Source organism: Amyelois transitella, chromosome 24, assembly GCF_032362555.1.
Source record: "Amyelois transitella isolate CPQ chromosome 24, ilAmyTran1.1, whole genome shotgun sequence".
Classification (NCBI taxonomy): domain Eukaryota; kingdom Metazoa; phylum Arthropoda; class Insecta; order Lepidoptera; family Pyralidae; genus Amyelois; species Amyelois transitella.
In genome coordinates, this window is record NC_083527.1 from 4,511,127 (window position 1) to 4,530,068 (window position 18,942).

The following is an 18,942-nucleotide window of genomic DNA, read 5'->3' on the forward strand; positions in this document are numbered from 1 at the left end:
TAATGATCTTCAATTTGGTACAAAATTCAAATTTTAAATCCTTATAGTTTGAGATAAATAATCGAAATCTAGACTTGTGTTCCTGAATTTTTTTGATCGAGGATTTTTGTTCCAATCGTGTTTTCATCTTCCACAAATATAATTGAATATATTTACTTTCATATCCTAAAATATTGAAACGATGCAAGTTATATTTTATGAGAAAAAACCAAGTGAAAATGACCCAAAATCTATGATGTATCGCCTTAATAAAACAAAAATTTAAACCAGGTAAGTCTACGACGTTGAACTTGACTAAGTCGAACGGAGTTTTAATAAATATATTGTTTCCTTTCTATATGAAACTTAATTTATCGTAATACAATGAACTTTTGCCTAACTAAATAGGTTTTGACTATTAGCGTTGAAAACCATATTTGTTTTTTGCTGATTTTATTTCAATAAAAAAGGAATGAAATACACAAAAAAATATGTAAGTATTTACATGAATTGTTAGTTTGAGTGAAAAAGGAATAACATGCAGTTTATTTTATTGCAAACCTTATTATAATTCGTTTCTACCTCCATTGTTCTTGATGCAATGAAGTGTTTCACTTAATTACTGTAAGTGCAATTTGTGTCACAATATTATTACATTTATTAGCAGGACATAAATTTTCAGTGTAATAAACCGTACTTTGTCAATTTAATTGCGTCTCAAAGTACCAGGATTGCAGAACGCCAAGGAATTAGAATGTTTAATGAGCGTTTGCTGAGTGTTGCCATTACAGGGCCAAGGTTTGCCCTCCGCTCCCGACAAGGCCCTGTGCATTCATGACACCCTGGTAATTATATTATTATTATCTTTAAACTACAGTTATTAATCATTTTTCTGCAGTGGAAATACTGATCTGGGTTAATTTATAGTTTTGCTTGATTTGCATGCATTAATTTTATTAGTTTTTTTTTACAAAGAAAATTATAATTTAATATTACTAATTATAATAAAAAAGGGGGAAAGAAGGCGATGGGCTAGCAACCTGTCACTGTTTGAATCTCAATTCTATCATTAAGCCAAACAGCTGAACGTGGCCTATCATGTATGAGTACATATATGTATATTATGTTTCAAATATTATCCCACAAATTTCCACCGTCGTCATTTCTAAAGTCGGTCGAAACTTTAGAAAACAGATGACCTTTTTTGTAGCCAGCAAACTGCGTGATCGCGGTTTCTTCCCAAACCACAAACTAGATGGCACAAACAGAAAACCAGTCCTACTTGCATTAATTATAGTTATTAGACGTAGCTACTCGTGTAACTGTTTTTCCGTTTGACATCAGAATATTTTAGATATGAACAGGACAGCTTAAATTATTTTAAATAAGTCTCAATTTGGAGTAATATCAGAATGTTAGGAATAATTGGTACAAGTATTAATTATTACAGATAATTACGTGACGGCATTCCTACCGAATGAAAGTTTAAATTTAACGAGTTGTGCGTGCATAGCTCATAGCATTCAAAAAAGGAACAATTTTGATTTTTTTTTTATTTACCAATTTACATATCATTGGGAAACTTCAGTCTTATCTTTTAATTTAAATATTCTATCGCCTAAGGTAAGAACAAATAGAATCTAAAAAAATATTTCGACTGTTTTTTTTTTATTTCATTGAAATTATGATCATAAAATCTAACTTCACTTCTAGAAGATAAATTAATTTGTGTGGCTAAGTATGTTTTAGAAAAGGGTATTTTATGTGGGAGAAGATTTAATAACAGCACAAATTTAAATAACAGAAAAATGGTTTGATCATGTGGAGATGATCAAATGAAAGCCTGTTGACTTAGCAAGATGGAATACATTAAAGGGCTTGACAAACTTACTTACCTATCATATCGGGGCGTCCCGCCGAAAGATAAGGTTAAGAATTGGATAGTACCCTTAACCGGCGCTTGCGTTGTATTTGTACGTAACATATCAATTCCTAAGTTCCAATTATGTAACTGAGTAACAATTTATGTTTTTTCAAAGGACAAAGGTGTTTATAGTTTTACCTTTGTCCCTAACATAGCAAATAATGACATATAGCACCAAAGCGTGGAAATGGCTTTGTAAACACATCTCTCAGCGTGAAGGGTGTTGCAAATACTAGACATTTGCAGTTTGCGCTTCCCAGTATTATGTCAGTGAATACATAGACCACGACACTTTTATTTATAGGTATCTATCTATATACTTAACAAGTGATGACTTGAAACTTAATGTACTACAAAATTTAAATATTGCTAAAGTAGAATTTATAATTTCATTAGATAGTTTCAGTTTACTTATTAAAGATCTTAATGAGCTTAATTAGACTAGATTTCACTTAGATCTCTAAGAATCATCTTAACAAAGAATAAAATTATAAAAAATATGTACCTATTATTAAGCAACATGAAAAGCTATAAATACCATTTTTTTTTGCATTATTTCAAATGGATTATATGATTGGCCTTCTTTTTCTGAAAATTTACAATATTATAAGGGCCTAGTGTAATCAAATCGTTTCATGAAATAAATAAATAGTTATGTAGCTAATATTTTACACTATGGTCACAGTTATTGTTACCGCTAACGTCAAATTTAACGTAAACTTAAACAAGGCTATGATGCAATTTACACTTAATGTACGCAACAGCATATATCCTCATCAAAATCTATTAATTATTTCCAGATAACATAACGTCATTGAGTGTCAAAAGTGGACGAAGGTACTAATATCATTAGTGTGGACGAACTATCGATAATTTGAATATCGGTAGTTGTCCTCTGAAATATATAAGCAGGTGCGCGTAAGGTAAATAAAAAAATAATTAAACCGATATAAAAAGCACTAAAAAGCTAAAAGTGTTGATATATTAATAAGCAATTTGTCTTACCTATCTACACGATTAGTGGGTTGGTACCTAACCAACCTACATCAATTTCTTTAAAATACCTACTTACTATATAAAATACTTAATAAGCGCGGCCTATCGATTCTATTATTAAGTATCGATCAATAGTATTGTTTTCCTTCAGACTATCGAAACGCTATCGATAGTTTTATATCTATCGCGGGGCATCACTAAACATCATATTGCTTTTAAGGTCTTAGCTGGCGTCATACTGACATCATAATATCAATTTGTTTATATTTTTTGTTATTACGAAGTGTTCGATGGAAATCATGTATTAATTTAGTTATTAATAAACATTCTATTTTTAGTTAAGGTTATAGATCAATATTAAACGGATTTTAAGTAATTGTTTTATGCACTTCGTTCTTCATATAGTAGGTTTTGCATTTCCAGAAAATATGTGGTCTATGTTTGGCATATAGGATAAGTACTTAAGTTAATTCATAAAAGGAAACAAATGAGTCCTGGGTAAATTACTTTAAAGTTTCCGTAGAGTCGTATGACTTTGACCCAATATTCGACAACATTTTTATTTTTGTATAATATTTCCGACGGTTTCAACTATATGTTTATATAAATTATTTTGGCACATCACTAGCAATACAAGGAAGCTGTATATATAAAAAATATAAGTTACGTATAAGTTTTCATACATATATTTTTTATATAGAAACTGTTTGCATGTGCACTTGTTCAGTTCTAATTATTAGTAGGGTTTTTTTAATTTTATAACGACGGAAATTTAGCTCGTAGTATTCTGCTACAACGGCGCTACGAATTGCTACGAGTGCTACGATTTTTCTCTCGCACGCTACGGTTGCTACGAATTAATTACTAGCTGGTGCACGCGGTTTCGTTTTGTTGCCACTCATTTTTATTGCGCGTAAAACTATTGCTGTCCCGTTCCACGTCATAATAAAAAGCGAAACAGCAATAGTTTTTCGCGCTATGAAAACGGCGCGTGCCGTGTTACGAGGGTAGATTTTCATAGATGACCCATGTCTGTCTCCAAAGTGCAATAGGAATTGTCGAAGCAACTTTCGCATTGATATAATGTATAGTTTAGGACATATCGGCAAATAAAACATTTAATAGAGAAAATAAATGAATGGCGGACGCTACACTTAACTCCGCCGACAAAAGTTAGCTCTTAAATATTAGATGAAGATGATTTGACTGGATAATTGTTTCAACGATTCAAAAAAAATTGAAATGTGTAACTTAAACTGTTATTATTATGCTGATTTCTACGCATATATAACGATAATCAAATAAGGAGACAATATGGCTTAACGACAATTTTTTGACACTTAACGTCAATAAAACTAACTACGTTGCCTTTACTATAAGAAAAGTAAATCGGCCAAATCCTAATGAACACTATCTGATTTCGCATTGCAATATGTCTTCCCAATGCTATGAAAACTCCTGTAATTGCCCCAGACTGGAAAATAAAAGCTCGACTAAATATCTTGGGGTTACAATTGACCAACATCTTACTTTTGTCCCTCACATTACATTGCTGTCCAGTCGCATCAGGAAACTCATTTACGTATTTAAGAAACTTCGCACTGTAGCGAGCGCAGAGGTATTGCGTATGACTTACTTGGCCCTATGTCAGTCTATCGTTGCGTACTGTATCCCTTCTTGGGGAGGTGCAGCCAAATCCCACCTTATCAGGGTCGAAAGAGCTCAGAGGGCTGTCTTGAAAGTCTGCACTTTCAAGCCATTTTTTTTCCCCACGACTGAACTTTACAAAATTTGTGGAGTGCTTACAGTGAGGCAGCTCTTTGTACAGGCCGTTGTGACTCAGCAACATACCCGACTTCCCTATACTCCTCAACCCTTGCTCAGAGATAATAGGCTTCGGATCGATCTTCCCACAGTTCAAACAGAGTTTATAAAAAGATTCTTATATTATCTTGGACCTTTTCTTTATAAAAAAATTCACGCTCAGATATCTATTTATAATCTAAACAAGTTCAACTGTAAAAAAGTGTTGTTTCAGTGGTTGCAAGCACTTTCCTATGATGAAACCGAGGATTTATTTGTAGTGATTTCCTAATGTAATAATTATGTATATTATGTTTTTTGTATACGTCTAAACTCACTCCACTCCACAATAGTTATAAATTAATGGGTGAGACCTGGTGACCCGTAACACAGGTTCTTCGGACACCTAGCACGGGCACCAGTTCTCCACAATCTCATGCTGTATTGTGCATGCTATCCATAATATTAAGTTATATTTAAGTTGTTTTTGTGGAGAAAGAAATAAAGATATTTATTATTATTATTATGTTTCTCCGCTTGGATTTCACGGGTCTATACACCCCGGATTTTTGAGAGGCTTGCGTGGGGATATAAATCCAACACGTAGAGGCCCTTGGGAGAAGTTGATGTTATGTTGTTCTCCTGCCAAAACCCGTTCCCGGCCATATCAATAGACAATATGTCCATGAACAGGTCTCGGCAGGAGGTGGAGCTATTACAAAATAAGGAAAGGAATGATGGGTTATGGAGTTGACGTTTGGATGGATTTAAAATGGGCTATTGCTGGAGAAGTTCGGACACCTGCCATAATCATGAATACGTGACTATTATGTGGCAGGTGGTGACTCGCCACTCACTAAATGGGCCCCTCAAATCAGTCACCATGATTGGCAACAAAGGGGCAACATCGGCGTGGGTGGCTAAGAATGTCGAGAGGTGTGACTGCGGGGCGTGAAATCGTGGTGATCCAGTCAGGCACCCCCGGCGTTATGACATTTTACACTTCCATCCTTCGAGCGTATAGCTCTCGCGACTCCACTCTGACCGGCCGGTTAAGGCAAGCCAGAGGTAGGGGTCCTGTCCCTCATCGGTTTCCACTCCGACCTTGGCGAAGGAAGGTCGGAGACGAGGAACAGGGGCCTCCCCTGGGAGCACTCAGGTCCGTGGGGTCGCTGCTCCCCAACAGCTCGCCACAAGCTGCCCTGCGGAGACTGATTGCACTGGGAAGGTGACCCAGGGGGCGATGGGGTCGTCACGTCCCGACGCCTTTATTATTATTATGTTGGTACATGTAAAATGTGCACGGGCCCATAGGGACCCGGTCATTTGGGAGGCGTTCATGGGGCCGAAGCCAACATGAAGAGGCCCTTTGGTACCTTTTGTTCTAAAGTGAGATGGCTGCAGCTGTGGAGATCTGTCCCTTGATGAACCATTGGGATGCACCAACGGACAGCCCTCCATAGCTGCCAAACTATTGCCAGGAAGGGATTTACTTAATTTGGGTCATGCGGATGGGATGCTAATGGATTGGATTTCTGGGCTATGGAGTGAGATACGGACATCTGCCTCTTATTATTATTATTAATATTCTATTATAAATTAGGTATGACAAGAATGTTTTCTTGTAAAATTCGAGAAAATGTTTAGAAAAAATAAATCGTTAATAAGAAACCTAAATAAACTGTTTCGCTTTACTACTTACTGAATTTTATCTACGTAAATAAGGAAACATTATGTATTTCTGTAGAAATCCTCTCAGCCGTGATGTTTTAAAGCGACGTTACTTACCACTATTTACTAATCGAGTATTGTGTTTGTTATTTGCATAGCAATGGTTAAATGTATTGGCTTGAATATTCTTACACCTTTGAGGTCAGGCTCTACAGATTTTAATATTTCTTGTGACGGTGAAGGAAATAGCATGTAAGCTAAACTATACCTACACGAGAGTTTAAGATCTTAGTACAAATACAAATATGATTTAAAAAATTTAAAGCTAATTAAATTGGGGTTTTCTTTTTATTCGATGGGTTAGCAACTTGTCACTATTTGAATCTCGATTCCATCGTTAAGTAAGATGGCTGAACATGGCCTTTCAGTCTTTCCAAAACTGTTGGCTCTGTTTACCCCGATAGGGATATAGACTATATATATAGACTATAGAGGTATGTAAAATTCTTAATGTAGGTACTATACATGAATAAAAAGTGTTATGCGTACAGGTTTCAGGTTCAACTCCAGCGTGACCACATGGTTATACCAATGACTCTTTTAAGCGTTACGTATAGTACTAATATTAGTTTAATTGCTAACCGTAGTTCTAGGACGCAAAACATGTTGAGCCACTATGATCCATCATGAGTAAATTACCTGCAAAGGTTCTGAGGTCAAACGGGATTCTTACCTAATCCGGGATCGTGGTCAAAGTCGACTCCTTCCTCTGACCCCTCTATAGAGGTGAGGATGTGACGTCGTGCAGCTACTGTCTCCCCGGGAGGCCTAAAAAGCGCGCGCGCGCATCTCATGTTGGACCTTTGGACTATCAGCATTCACCAAGTTAAGTAGTTCGGTATCAAGCGGCTTCTTGCTGAATCCCGTGTCTATAGCTAAACCTGCGACCTCGCTTAACTCCTAAAACTAGTCCAAAAAAAGGTTGTCTTTGTTCTAAAAATGTTTTAATCATCTCTCATTTCTCTTACCTGCGATGTTTTACTAAAACGCCATAAGGATTCAATAGAAGTTGAAGTATGCATAATAATGTAAGTTAGGATGCTGTAGATTGTTTACATTGTATTATTATTAAATGTCAAGTAAATAATAACATTCATACATACATATGGTCACGTATATATCCCTTGCGGGGTAGACAGAGCCAACTGTCTTGAAAAGACTGAATGGCCACCTTCAGCTATTTGGCTTAATGATAGAATTGAGATTCAAATACTGACAGGTTGCTAGCCCACCGGCTAAAAAAAGAATCCCAAGTTCGTATGCCTATCCCTTAGTCGCCTTTTACGACATCCATGGGAAAAAGATGGAGCGGTCCTATTCTTTTTTGTATTGGTGCCGGGAACCATACGGCTCACTTCACTGCACTTCAAGTAAATAATGAGAGTGTTTATAACGCGTATTCGCTCAACACTCTTGTCTTGACACTTGGCCTTTATCGCGCCAACAAATTGCTGTTGACCCAGGAAGACCGTATTGTATGCAAAATTATTTCTTGTCAATAATTATCTACATAGCTAGCACGAGATAGTTCTAAGTAAAAGAAAAAAAAAAGTTTGTTCACTCTTTCTCTTAAATGATTGTCAAGAATTAGGTAGGTAGGAAAGCCCCGGACGCCTTTGACCACGATTTTGGTAAGTTCAGTTTTTAAACGAAGCGACTCCCGTCTGAAACCTGCAAACTTTACGGGGGAACTGTACGTAGCCTTTGCATACATATAAGCAAAATTATGCCAATATAACGATGAACGACAAATTGGTTTAATTTTTTTTAAGAAGGTAGAGTCGTGTGTTTGCGGCCTTTTCTCGAAACTTTCCCTCAATTTCGTCCACGCAAGTCTCAGATTGTTTTAAATGGTGTTATTTCATTTTAGTGAAAGAGAAGTCTTATTATATAACTTACATAGTAAAATATATCTAAGCGCCTTGAACGTAAATAAGGCACGTTTCTAAAAATTGACGAAAAATAAAAAAAATCACAACTATTTTCGTATTAAAATTAAACTGCAATATCGTTTTAAATTTGATTTACCTATCTTAAATTGTAATTTTTTCAATATTCAACTTTTATTCGTTTCCTTGAGAACCTTCTTTTACAACTTATGGGAAAATCCTAATGTTATTATCCTGTTTCTTTTAATGGTCAAATCTATTATACTAATTTAACCTAAGCGATACATTCATTTGGGTTAAATGACTATGGTCGATCATCGTACCTACATATATTTTTATTGATTGTCCAATTATCTTAATGCTTTTCGAGATATAAGTTATAGTATTTTAAACTTGAGTACTTGTAAAAACTATATCGACTTACATACTATTGAGGAAAACTTGATTGATTGGAACTCTGAAACATCGAAAATTTGAGGGGCTATTTTTGAAATAGCCCATTCACTTAAATACGGCGAGACGGATGATAAATTAATTTCAATCGAAAGAAACGGTTTAAGTGTAATGCTTATTTAATAAGTGTACTAAAAATAAGAAATATTCTACTTCAAACAAGGGACCAAACGATATTAATTTTAAACAAATGCGAAATACCCTTAATTTATATTTAAATTACTTCGCGTCATTATTGACAGGTGTAATTGTCAACCTAAAAACGAAGAATAATACGTGCGCATTGACATCAGTCAAAGGTCAATTACGTAAACAGTAATTATACGAAGAATATTATCGTTTCAACTCTAATTGGCAATGAAATGACTTCACATGTCTGTATGTTTATGACGCCATGAGAAAAGCATTGATTGCGCACGTTAAACGGGTTCTATACAATTTAAGGGAAGCCGTAGGAAACTGGTGTCCGAATTAATATAACTTTTACAACGTGAAAGTTGGTTTCGGCACTATGTACTTACATCCGTTACTTAGTTTTTCATTTTTAGGTTCTACAGCCATCCGATTTATATAAAGTTTACGTTCTCGGTTAGGGTAAAAGTATCTTTAATCGTCGAGCATGCATAAAAAGATTGATGAATGTAGGAATAGTAAAGAAGTAGATATAACTATTAAAGGATCATGGTAAGTTTAAAGCTCTTCCTACTCCGGAAAAAAGGCATGTGTACGTATCAGTATGAAAAGCTGGTGTCGACGCTTTATATAATAAGCTCATAATCCGTAAATTGACACATTTTGGCGGTACGAATATAATGTACGAGTATCAAACGAACAACGTAAAACGCGTACAAAGTCATATCTCTCGAACGAGTCGGGAATCGCGGCCAGATGGTTCTAATTTCAAACTGGGACGTCCGACCTCGCACCAATCACAATGCAGAACGATAAACTATGTTTCAGTTCCGCCAATCAACAAACAAAGGCTGATTGAAACAATATGAAAGGAGTTTTATTATGGTGGGATTATCCGCCATTTTCTTCAAATGTTGCTGTTAAAGTGGAAATTACGTAAAGTGGTGTAGGTACCAAAAGTCATTAACAGCTTCTCTTAAGATATCCATTATTGACATCTATCATATTATCATTATTGATATAATCCATAGTATCCGTCCGTACTTACATAAGGACTTATAATATATTTAAAAAAAAAGAAATTAAGGAGTTTCTCTGTCTTTTTTATTTTTCAAAACCAGGTAATATACTTTAAGCCAATGGAACGTTACTAGAAAATTCAATTTAAGTAATTTTCATAATTTCTGTGCTGTGTATGTATGTCTTAGTACATTTTTCATTGTATGTAAAGCGTGAGCTGGGTCGCGACACGCATTGCGCATGCGCAGCCGGTCAAATGTCAATGCGGCGACAGGGGAAACCGCGCGAGTTGCGATGCCGCTTGTTTTAAAATGTTTCTGTCATCCATCCATTCTATCCCTATTATTAATGCGACAGTAACTCTGTCTATCTGTTATATTTTCACGGATAAATCACTGAAATGATTTTGATGACATTTGAACCTGAGGAAGAATATAGGCTAATACTTCTTATCACGAAAAAAAGAGTGAACGTGGTTGATAAAGGGAAAGAATGTTCGTATGAAAATTCGATGGGGACTAATAATGAACACACGGACGAAGTCGCGAGTAAAAACTAGTCTTCTATCTATATAAAGCGAAATACTCACTCAGTGATAACAAAATTTCAAAAACTACTGAGTGAAACTAAAGATCAAATTTGACAGGAAAGTAGATTACAACTAGAAGACGTCCGCTAAGGAAGGATTTTTGGAAATTATGGCGGCAACGGGAGATATCAGGATGTTTCATTTTACACGGGTGGAGCCGCGGGCGCTATACAATAGTATTTTATGTACCTATGTTTATTTGTATGTCATTTACATGATAATGTACATAATTTAGACTGAACCGGTCTTCATGTAATTTTTCATACATATGTGTTGTGTGCAGTATAGAGAAGGACATAGGATATTTTTAAGCGGGCGAATACACGGACGAAAGCTACCCGAAAATAAATTAAAAAACATTGTATGGAAAACTTGGAAACAAAACTAGGACTACATAAATAATAGGACCAAAAACTAAACAAATAAATTAATGAAATTAAAATAGCCGCGCCATAGACCTCGAAATATGAATAGAATTCACATTAAAAACGCTAGAAGTAGATAATGGAGCAATATATAGTTACCTATGTTTATTCATACGATTGGAAAAGTTGAACAACCTGTCACCAGAACATGTGTTCTATTCTATCATACTCAATAAGTACTATAATTTACTAATAATGGGAATGCAATATATCTCTGTCTGTTACGCTTTCACGGTAAAATTATTGCTGGACATAGGTTTCTATTCAATCAATACTTCAGTAGGTAGTTCGCGATCTTGAGTGAGTGACTGACAGCCAAAGTACAGCCAGTTAGTGAATAGTAGTAAGTAAGACGTAATTACACTATTGCACGTATGAAGTTAAAATTGGAAATGCGCATATGTTCCATAGAGAATAAAGAGGAGTACTAAGTAAGAACGCGGGAGGAGCTGCAGTATAAAGCTAGTCGGTAATATAATAAACTAAAGAGCGAAATTTCCTAAAATCCTTTATTATAGCGAATGTCTCCTGGTTATAAACTACCTTCCTGATATAACTAGGAGGATATACAAAGTAAAAATCAGTAACAGGTCACTATAATCTGTATAAAGGTATATTTATATACGAGTATATGTAAATAAATATATACCTTTATACAGATTATAGTGACCTGTTACTATTTGTATTTGTACTGTGCCTGCAGAGAAATATGAACAGAAGAGTTCAAGTTCCTTTGCAAGCGATTGAACTTACAAATCCTTATGCAACCGGGAGAAAATATTTTAACTCTTTGCTACAACCGTATTTCTTAATTTAGGGGCAGAAAGATAAACAAACAGACGGTGGCGGAAAGCGACCTTATTTAATTTAATTTAATATCTGATATAATGAATTATGGCACGATTAAAATCTCTATAATAACAGATTCATACAGGCTTTATTCATAATGACCACAAACTGTGACGGGAGACGTCAGTGACTGCAACATACGGATTTATTGTGACACGGTTGCATAACGCCCACAAGCGTCAACGACGTAGAACTATGTGGCTCTAAGATGTAGTGATTCTATTTTTAAACACCCAACCTAACATGTTTACTTTCGAAGCGAGTTCCGTTCATTAATGAGGTTTTAAGAGTTGAACATATTTTTTTCTAATTTATCAATTTGTTGATTATCAATTAATGTTGTTCTTAGTAGCTGAATCCATACTTCCATGCGGAAGTTATAACGCTTTAACTGTTTAACCACTGCATTAATTATTATAAAATTATTAGTGCAAATTGTTTTTTTATGTTTAAAATTAATGAAAAATTATTTTTTGTTTCAGATAATAGGCGAAAGAGAATATGCAGTGCGACCCACCAGACGGCCCTCGGAGGAACTCCAGACGGGGCAGCCTCTAGAAGTAGTGGTAAAACAGGTCAGTAATTTTACAAAGACTAATTTCAGAAACCCTTTTTTAAATACGGTAATTATTTAATATATGACATACATCTTTTTGCGTGGAACGTTATTTATACTGGTAAATTCGAGGCAAAAATTATAGTTAATTTCTGGCTAATTAGCAACATCAAATCCTTCTTTAATTAGAAGATTTACATATTAATCTCAATTATTATTAAATTTCTGTGGCTCTATTAAGGACTTTGCGTACCTATATTTCAAGAGTTACCTGATATTGTCTGAAGGCTGATCGACTAACATTATTAATCCTAACTCGACCACGAGGGTCGAGTTAGGATTAATAATGTTAGTGCGCTATACCTCAGTGCCATATAAATAAAAAAAAAGCAATTGTCAATGTCATCTTATTCCCGGGCTTTCCCAATGGCGTCATCTGTTCTTATCACACTGGATCTAATAAATTAAATACGTCTATTCAAGATTATCTTACAACATCACGGAAATCTTTCCCGAGTGGAAAAGACCTTTGAAATAGTAACATCAGTTAATGAGACTGAACGTTCTTATTTTGTAAATGGTGAATCACTACAATAATAAGGAAAATCCATAGTAATATACTTGTTTTGTTCCTATGGAGATTTCTTTAGCGACTAAGTTTCTTCGTCATGGTCTGCATCGCGTACATAGCATGACTTCTACTTTTATCTGAAAAAATAAATTAAAAACAAAAAAAACAGTATATTATTTTTGATGAACTAGCCTTATCTTGATGATCTAGATGTGTCAAATTTAATAAATTGGTCCAAAAGTTTTGAGATTGCTTTTCATATATAGAATGTGAAATATAAGATCTATTGCTTAAAATAAAAGAAAAACTATGTAAGGCTTATGCTTTCTGAGGAACGGGTTTGACGTAGGTACTTTTTTAAATAAATACGAATACATTGCAAGTTAAATAAAAGATTTAAAAAAAATAAGTATTGTTATGTAAATAAGGAATTCTTTGTTTGAAGTGGGGCAATTTTCCTAGGAAACAAACAATTACTTTAAACGTTACGAAGTCAAGCAAATACACTTGTCACGTATAAAAGTGTGACCCTGCTGACTCTGCGGCGCTGTTATATCGCCTACGTGAAATATATATGGTTTATTAAAATAACAGTAGAAGGAAACATTGTAACATTTCCTTTTTCATGACAGCATTTTCATTTGTTTAAGTGGTAGGTACGACTACTTTACTCGTAATTTACATGCTGTGAATTAATGATTGTCGACTGTTATAGAAATATATTTATTTTCAAAATAGGATACATCGTCAATATCGTTCTGTCTACCCCGCAAGGAATAAAGAAACGTTTACACATTTATGTTTATTAAAGTCTCGGCCTTTCCTCCGTGTAATACCTACACATAAACAAACACAAAATCAAGTACCTAACTGACGTATAAAAAGTTCTGAAAAGGTTGATTCCGTACGGCGTAATGGCTTCTCAACCTGTTCGTAACTGTTTCCCGCGGGTTCGACGGCCTCGGCCCGCAAGCGACTGCGACACACTTTGGCAGTATACTGCACATGTGGAAATTGCAACTGATGTTCAGATGTCCATATGGATATCTATGGACATAGGTTTGACGAGTATATAAGGCGAAATCTATATGTTTATCGACGGTCAGGCCCAACTAATGAGCCTAGAGATTTGAAATGTGGGGTGTAATAGGTATAGGGGTGCACTTATTTCCCGACGATTCCATTCAAAAGATTTTACGCGGGCGGAGCCTGAGGCTACTCTAGTAGTTCGTTTGCACAATACATAAATAATATAATCACATCTTTATCTCTTATCGTTGTTGTACCGTGTGATTCCCGGCACCAATAGAAAAAAGAATAAGACCACTCCATATCTTTCCCCAAGGATGTCGTAAAAGGCGACTAAGGGATAGGCTTATAAGCTTGGGATTCTTCTTTCAGGCGACAGGCTGGCAGCCTTTGAATCTCAATTCTATCATTAGGCCAAACAGCTGAACGTGGCCTATCATTCTTTTTAAGACTGTTGGCTCTGTCTACTCCGCAAGTGACATAGACGTGACCACATGTATGTATATAATAAAACAATTAGAAGATTCAGGTTAAAAATCTGTCTAAAAGTCGAGAGCTGGTGGGCGCGGCAAGAACTCAGATGGTCGGCCTTGAAGCTGTCGGGCTCGGTTCTAATGGCGCCCAGTCAGTTCATGTTACCTCAGGTGTTTTTGGTCAAATCATTAAGTGACGCCCAAAGTTGGGATTAGTTGCCTATTTTTTACTCATTTGCCACAAATAATAGGTAAAAAAATAGGTAGGTAATTACGTATACCTACATTGTATAGGTTATTCATATAATACATATAATATGTACTATAAATGCCGTGTGGTTCCCGGCACCATTACAAAAAAGAATAGGACCACTCCATCTCTTTCCCACGGATGTGACTAAGGGATAGGCTTATAAACTTGGGATTCCTCTTTTAGGCGATGGGCTAGCAACCTGTCACTATTTTAAACTCAATTCTATCATTAGGCCAAACAGCTGAACGTGGCCTATCATTCTTTTTAAGACTGTTGGCTCTGTCTACTCCGCAAGTGACATAGACGTGACCACATGTATGTATATAATAAAACAATTAGAAGATTCAGGTTAAAAATCTGTCTAAAAGTCGAGAGCTGGTGGGCGCGGCAAGAACTCAGATGGTCGGCCTTGAAGCTGTCGGGCTCGGTTCTAATGGCGCCCAGTCAGTTCATGTTACCTCAGGTGTTTTTGGTCAAATCATTAAGTGACGCCCAAAGTTGGGATTAGTTGCCTATTTTTTACTCATTTGCCACAAATAATAGGTAAAAAATAGGTAGGTTATTACGTTAACATTGTATAGGTTATTCATATAATACATATAATATGTACTATACATACATTACATTTATAGTATACACATGTAAAATACTCCTACAACTCTACACTTGTCAAGATCTCTTCAAGTTTTTGCTTCACCCTTTCATCAACACTCTATTCATGCAAACTCGTAGGTTTAAGGCTCTTGTGACCTGTACTTTTACCGGGATTTCCCCGATGTATGCAGTGTAGATGTAGTCTCTGGTGTTTGCCTACCTTACTTGGTAGGTATGTATGTAACATGTATATCCAAAATTATGTAATGTAAATTTTATCATGGCTCACACGACCTTGAAAAAGGATGGGCCAAGTTTCACCAAATACCAAGAATTAACTACCTAATTATTCACTGACGAAACAAAATAAATCTCTTGGAAACTAGTTTGACTGCGCATACGCATTTTAAATTAAACGAAAGTTGTATGTCACCAGAATTGGGCTTAGCCCTCAGGTATAGCCGAAAAAGTATAAATGAAGCCTCGAGTTTTCTTTCCAGCTTGCATAGAGCGCGCATTCAGTAAAGCGCGTTGCTCTCATGAAGCATTTTTCACCTTTCATATTTTTTATAAGTGGAAAAGAAAGAATGCAATGAAAATTACAGTGTAGTTTTTTTCATCTGTCATATTCGTTAGTAAAGGGTAAACTTTGGCTCATACTTTTAATATCTAATGTTTAAAAACCTATCCCTAAGTCGCCTTTTACGACATCCATGAGGACGTGATGGAGTGGTTCTATTCTTATTTTATTGGTGTCGGGAACCACACGGCGTTTATGATAGGTCTGTATGTATGTTGCCCAAGCAAAAAAGTTTCATCAAAGTCCAACCTGTATTTCCAGAGCTCAGCATATACAAACAGACAAAACTACAAGAATTATTCTTAAATTTGTATATCATGGAAAAGGAATGGCTTACCGAAAAACGTTCCATTTTAAGTCTACCTATAAAACGATCCATTCCACCTCTATGTTCGGAACCAGTTTGACAACTCACGCTTCACCAAACTGCGGTATGCAGTTGCAACATGTCGCTTGATTGATTATTTGATTATATATTTATAAAGAACATTTTTACATATTAAAATTCAATAAGAAACCGGATATCTGTTTATCATTAAGTCTATAAATGTTTTAGTTTAATTTAGAGCCATATGGCATGCATTGCTTTGAAAGTTTATTTTTTAGTGACTAATATAATGAAACGTCTTAATAAAAATGTATTTGTAAAGTAAAGAATGTTTAATAACATAAAGACATTATTAACACAACATAAAGTAATTCGTTATATATGATATATCACAATACTTGTTATTTTTTTTCTTACGGTTATAAATACATTTAATAAAATATTTTTATAACAATTAGACGTAGGTACATATCAAGATTGTCAACATTAGTTTGTTTGTAAATACTTTATTGTACACTACCTTTTGCGCGGAGCTTTTGCAGACAGAAGTAGCGTATGTTTTTCCAAAAGTTCTTTTCTAGCTGGGTACCAAATTTCATCATCAAAATCGGTTCAGTAGTTTGAGAGATTATTCGTTGAAAAGATATAAATCTTTTCTGTTTATTATTAGTGTGGATATGGATTACAGAATCACAACATAGTAAGATATAAAAGACAACATTTACGTAAGTTCTAAAAAAATGCATTACAGGACCCTACGATCATTGCGGGGTTATTCACACGTTAACGTTAATATCGCATATGTTTTATTACCCTCTTTCTCTCTGACTATGAAGTTAGAATGAGAGGGGAAACCTATGTCTTTTCAATATTCTGACAGTAGTAACATAAGACAATTACATTTTCGTACCCGTGGTAATTTCGGAAAAACTTCTATTAGTGCGCCCATAGAAAAAATAACGAATAAACATGCCAAATTTGAAATGTCTAACCTTGTTAGTCAATCAGTCAGTTAGTGTCCTCTTTTATATATTTAGAAGAAGAAGAGAGATGATACTCCTCCTACTTATATATATTATTAAAATGCGAAAGTTTATAAGGATATATGTAAAACCTACTGAACATATTTTAATGAAACTCATTCATTCATATAATCACGTTTATCCCTTGCGGGGTAAACAGAGCTAGCCGTCTTGAAAGACTGATTGGCCACGTTCAGCTGTTCGGCTTAATGATAGAATTGAGATTCAAATAGTGACAGGTTACTAGCCGATCGCCTAAAAGAAGAATACCAAGTTTATAAGCCTATCCCTTAGTCGCGTTTTACAACATGATAGTGTAACTTTGCAGTTATATTTGTTAGACACAGTAATAAGTGGAATAAGCCTCATGCAACAGCTTAAATAGTTGTTGCACGATGTTTTATAAAGAACAATGTTGATTTAATCATTAAATTTAGTATGTGTACGAATAATGTTAGTTCTGCACAGGATGCAGCTTCCTTGGCCTCGATGCATCACCAATTTCGGATAAATTAATATACGGCGTCTAGTAAACTAAAATCATATTAATATGTTGTTAAAATGTCAGTGCACAATGTGGTTTCCGGCACCAATACAAAAAAGAATAGGACCACTCCATCTCTTTCCCATGGATGCCGTAAAAGGCGACTAAGGGATAGGCTTACATACTTGGGATTCTTTTTAAGGCGATTGGCTAGCAACCTGTCACTATTTGAATCTCAATTCTATCAGTAAGCCAAATAGCTGAACGTGGCCATTCAGTCTTTTCAAGACTGTTGTCTGTCTACCCCGCAAGGGACATAGACGTGACCATATGTATGTATGTATATAATATGTTCTTAAAAAGTCAAATAGCTTTTTATAGGCGCGAAGCCGTGGAGGATTCACCCGTCTTAAAAACATATGTATAACATATAGCCTATAACACGCAGATAATGTATCTTTTTTAACGGTGAAAGAATGTTCATGATCGGTTTAGTTCATAATCGATTAGCTTTTACAAATATACTTATAAGCAAACAAACTTTACCTCTTATTAGTAAAGGATATTTTTAATCTACATATATGATTACAGATACACAATGGAATATTTATTTTTATTTATTTTTTTTACAAAAATCCTTAAAAATGTTTTGGTTTGCCTTCTTAACTGCAAGTGAGTTGTGAAAAGACAAAGTTTTATAAATCTAGCTTGCTGTAATATATAAATAACCTAATAATTACAAACTAAAACTATTTATAAAAAAGGTGATTACAAACAAATATTTTTTTTTTGTTTATTATTAATTAAAAATTGTACAGTCCCTGCATAGCATCAACCTGCCGAAGTGTGCCCAGAAGGCTGGCAGCGTAGCCACTTTGAATGGCTATGCTGAATCTTTGAGCTTGATAATAGCTTGCCATTAATTTTATGAAGTGATTAACCCTCATCTTATAGGTACACAATTACATTTAAAAAATCTGTTAATTAGGTATTTTGTAATTATGCTATGCGTTGATGTCTTTTGTAGGTATGAAACATATTTTTGTTCTTTTGCATAGTCACTTATACACACACGATAAAATTTATAACTAAAATTTAGATATACATATAATCATCCTTCAGTCTTTATCCTTTTCGGGATAGACAGAGCCAACAGCCTTCATAAGTCTGAAAGGCCACGTTCAGCTGATGGAATTGAGATTCAATTAGTGACAGATTGCTAGCAGAATTCTAAAGTGCTGGGAACCACACGGAACAGATTA

At 35.0% G+C, this 18,942-nt stretch overlaps 1 protein-coding gene across 3 annotated transcripts in view; it reads left to right on the forward strand.

Moving 5' to 3' along the window:
* Positions 1–18,942, forward strand: part of LOC106135905 (RNA-binding protein fusilli) — a 62,381-nt gene that overhangs the window by 13,454 nt on the left and 29,985 nt on the right. For all 3 annotated transcript variants that reach the window (XM_060951148.1, XM_013336309.2, XM_013336308.2), the window contains exon 2: positions 12,273–12,365. In XM_060951148.1, coding sequence (XP_060807131.1) covers positions 12,273–12,365 — 93 coding nt within the window. The remainder of the gene's footprint in view (positions 1–12,272; positions 12,366–18,942) is intronic.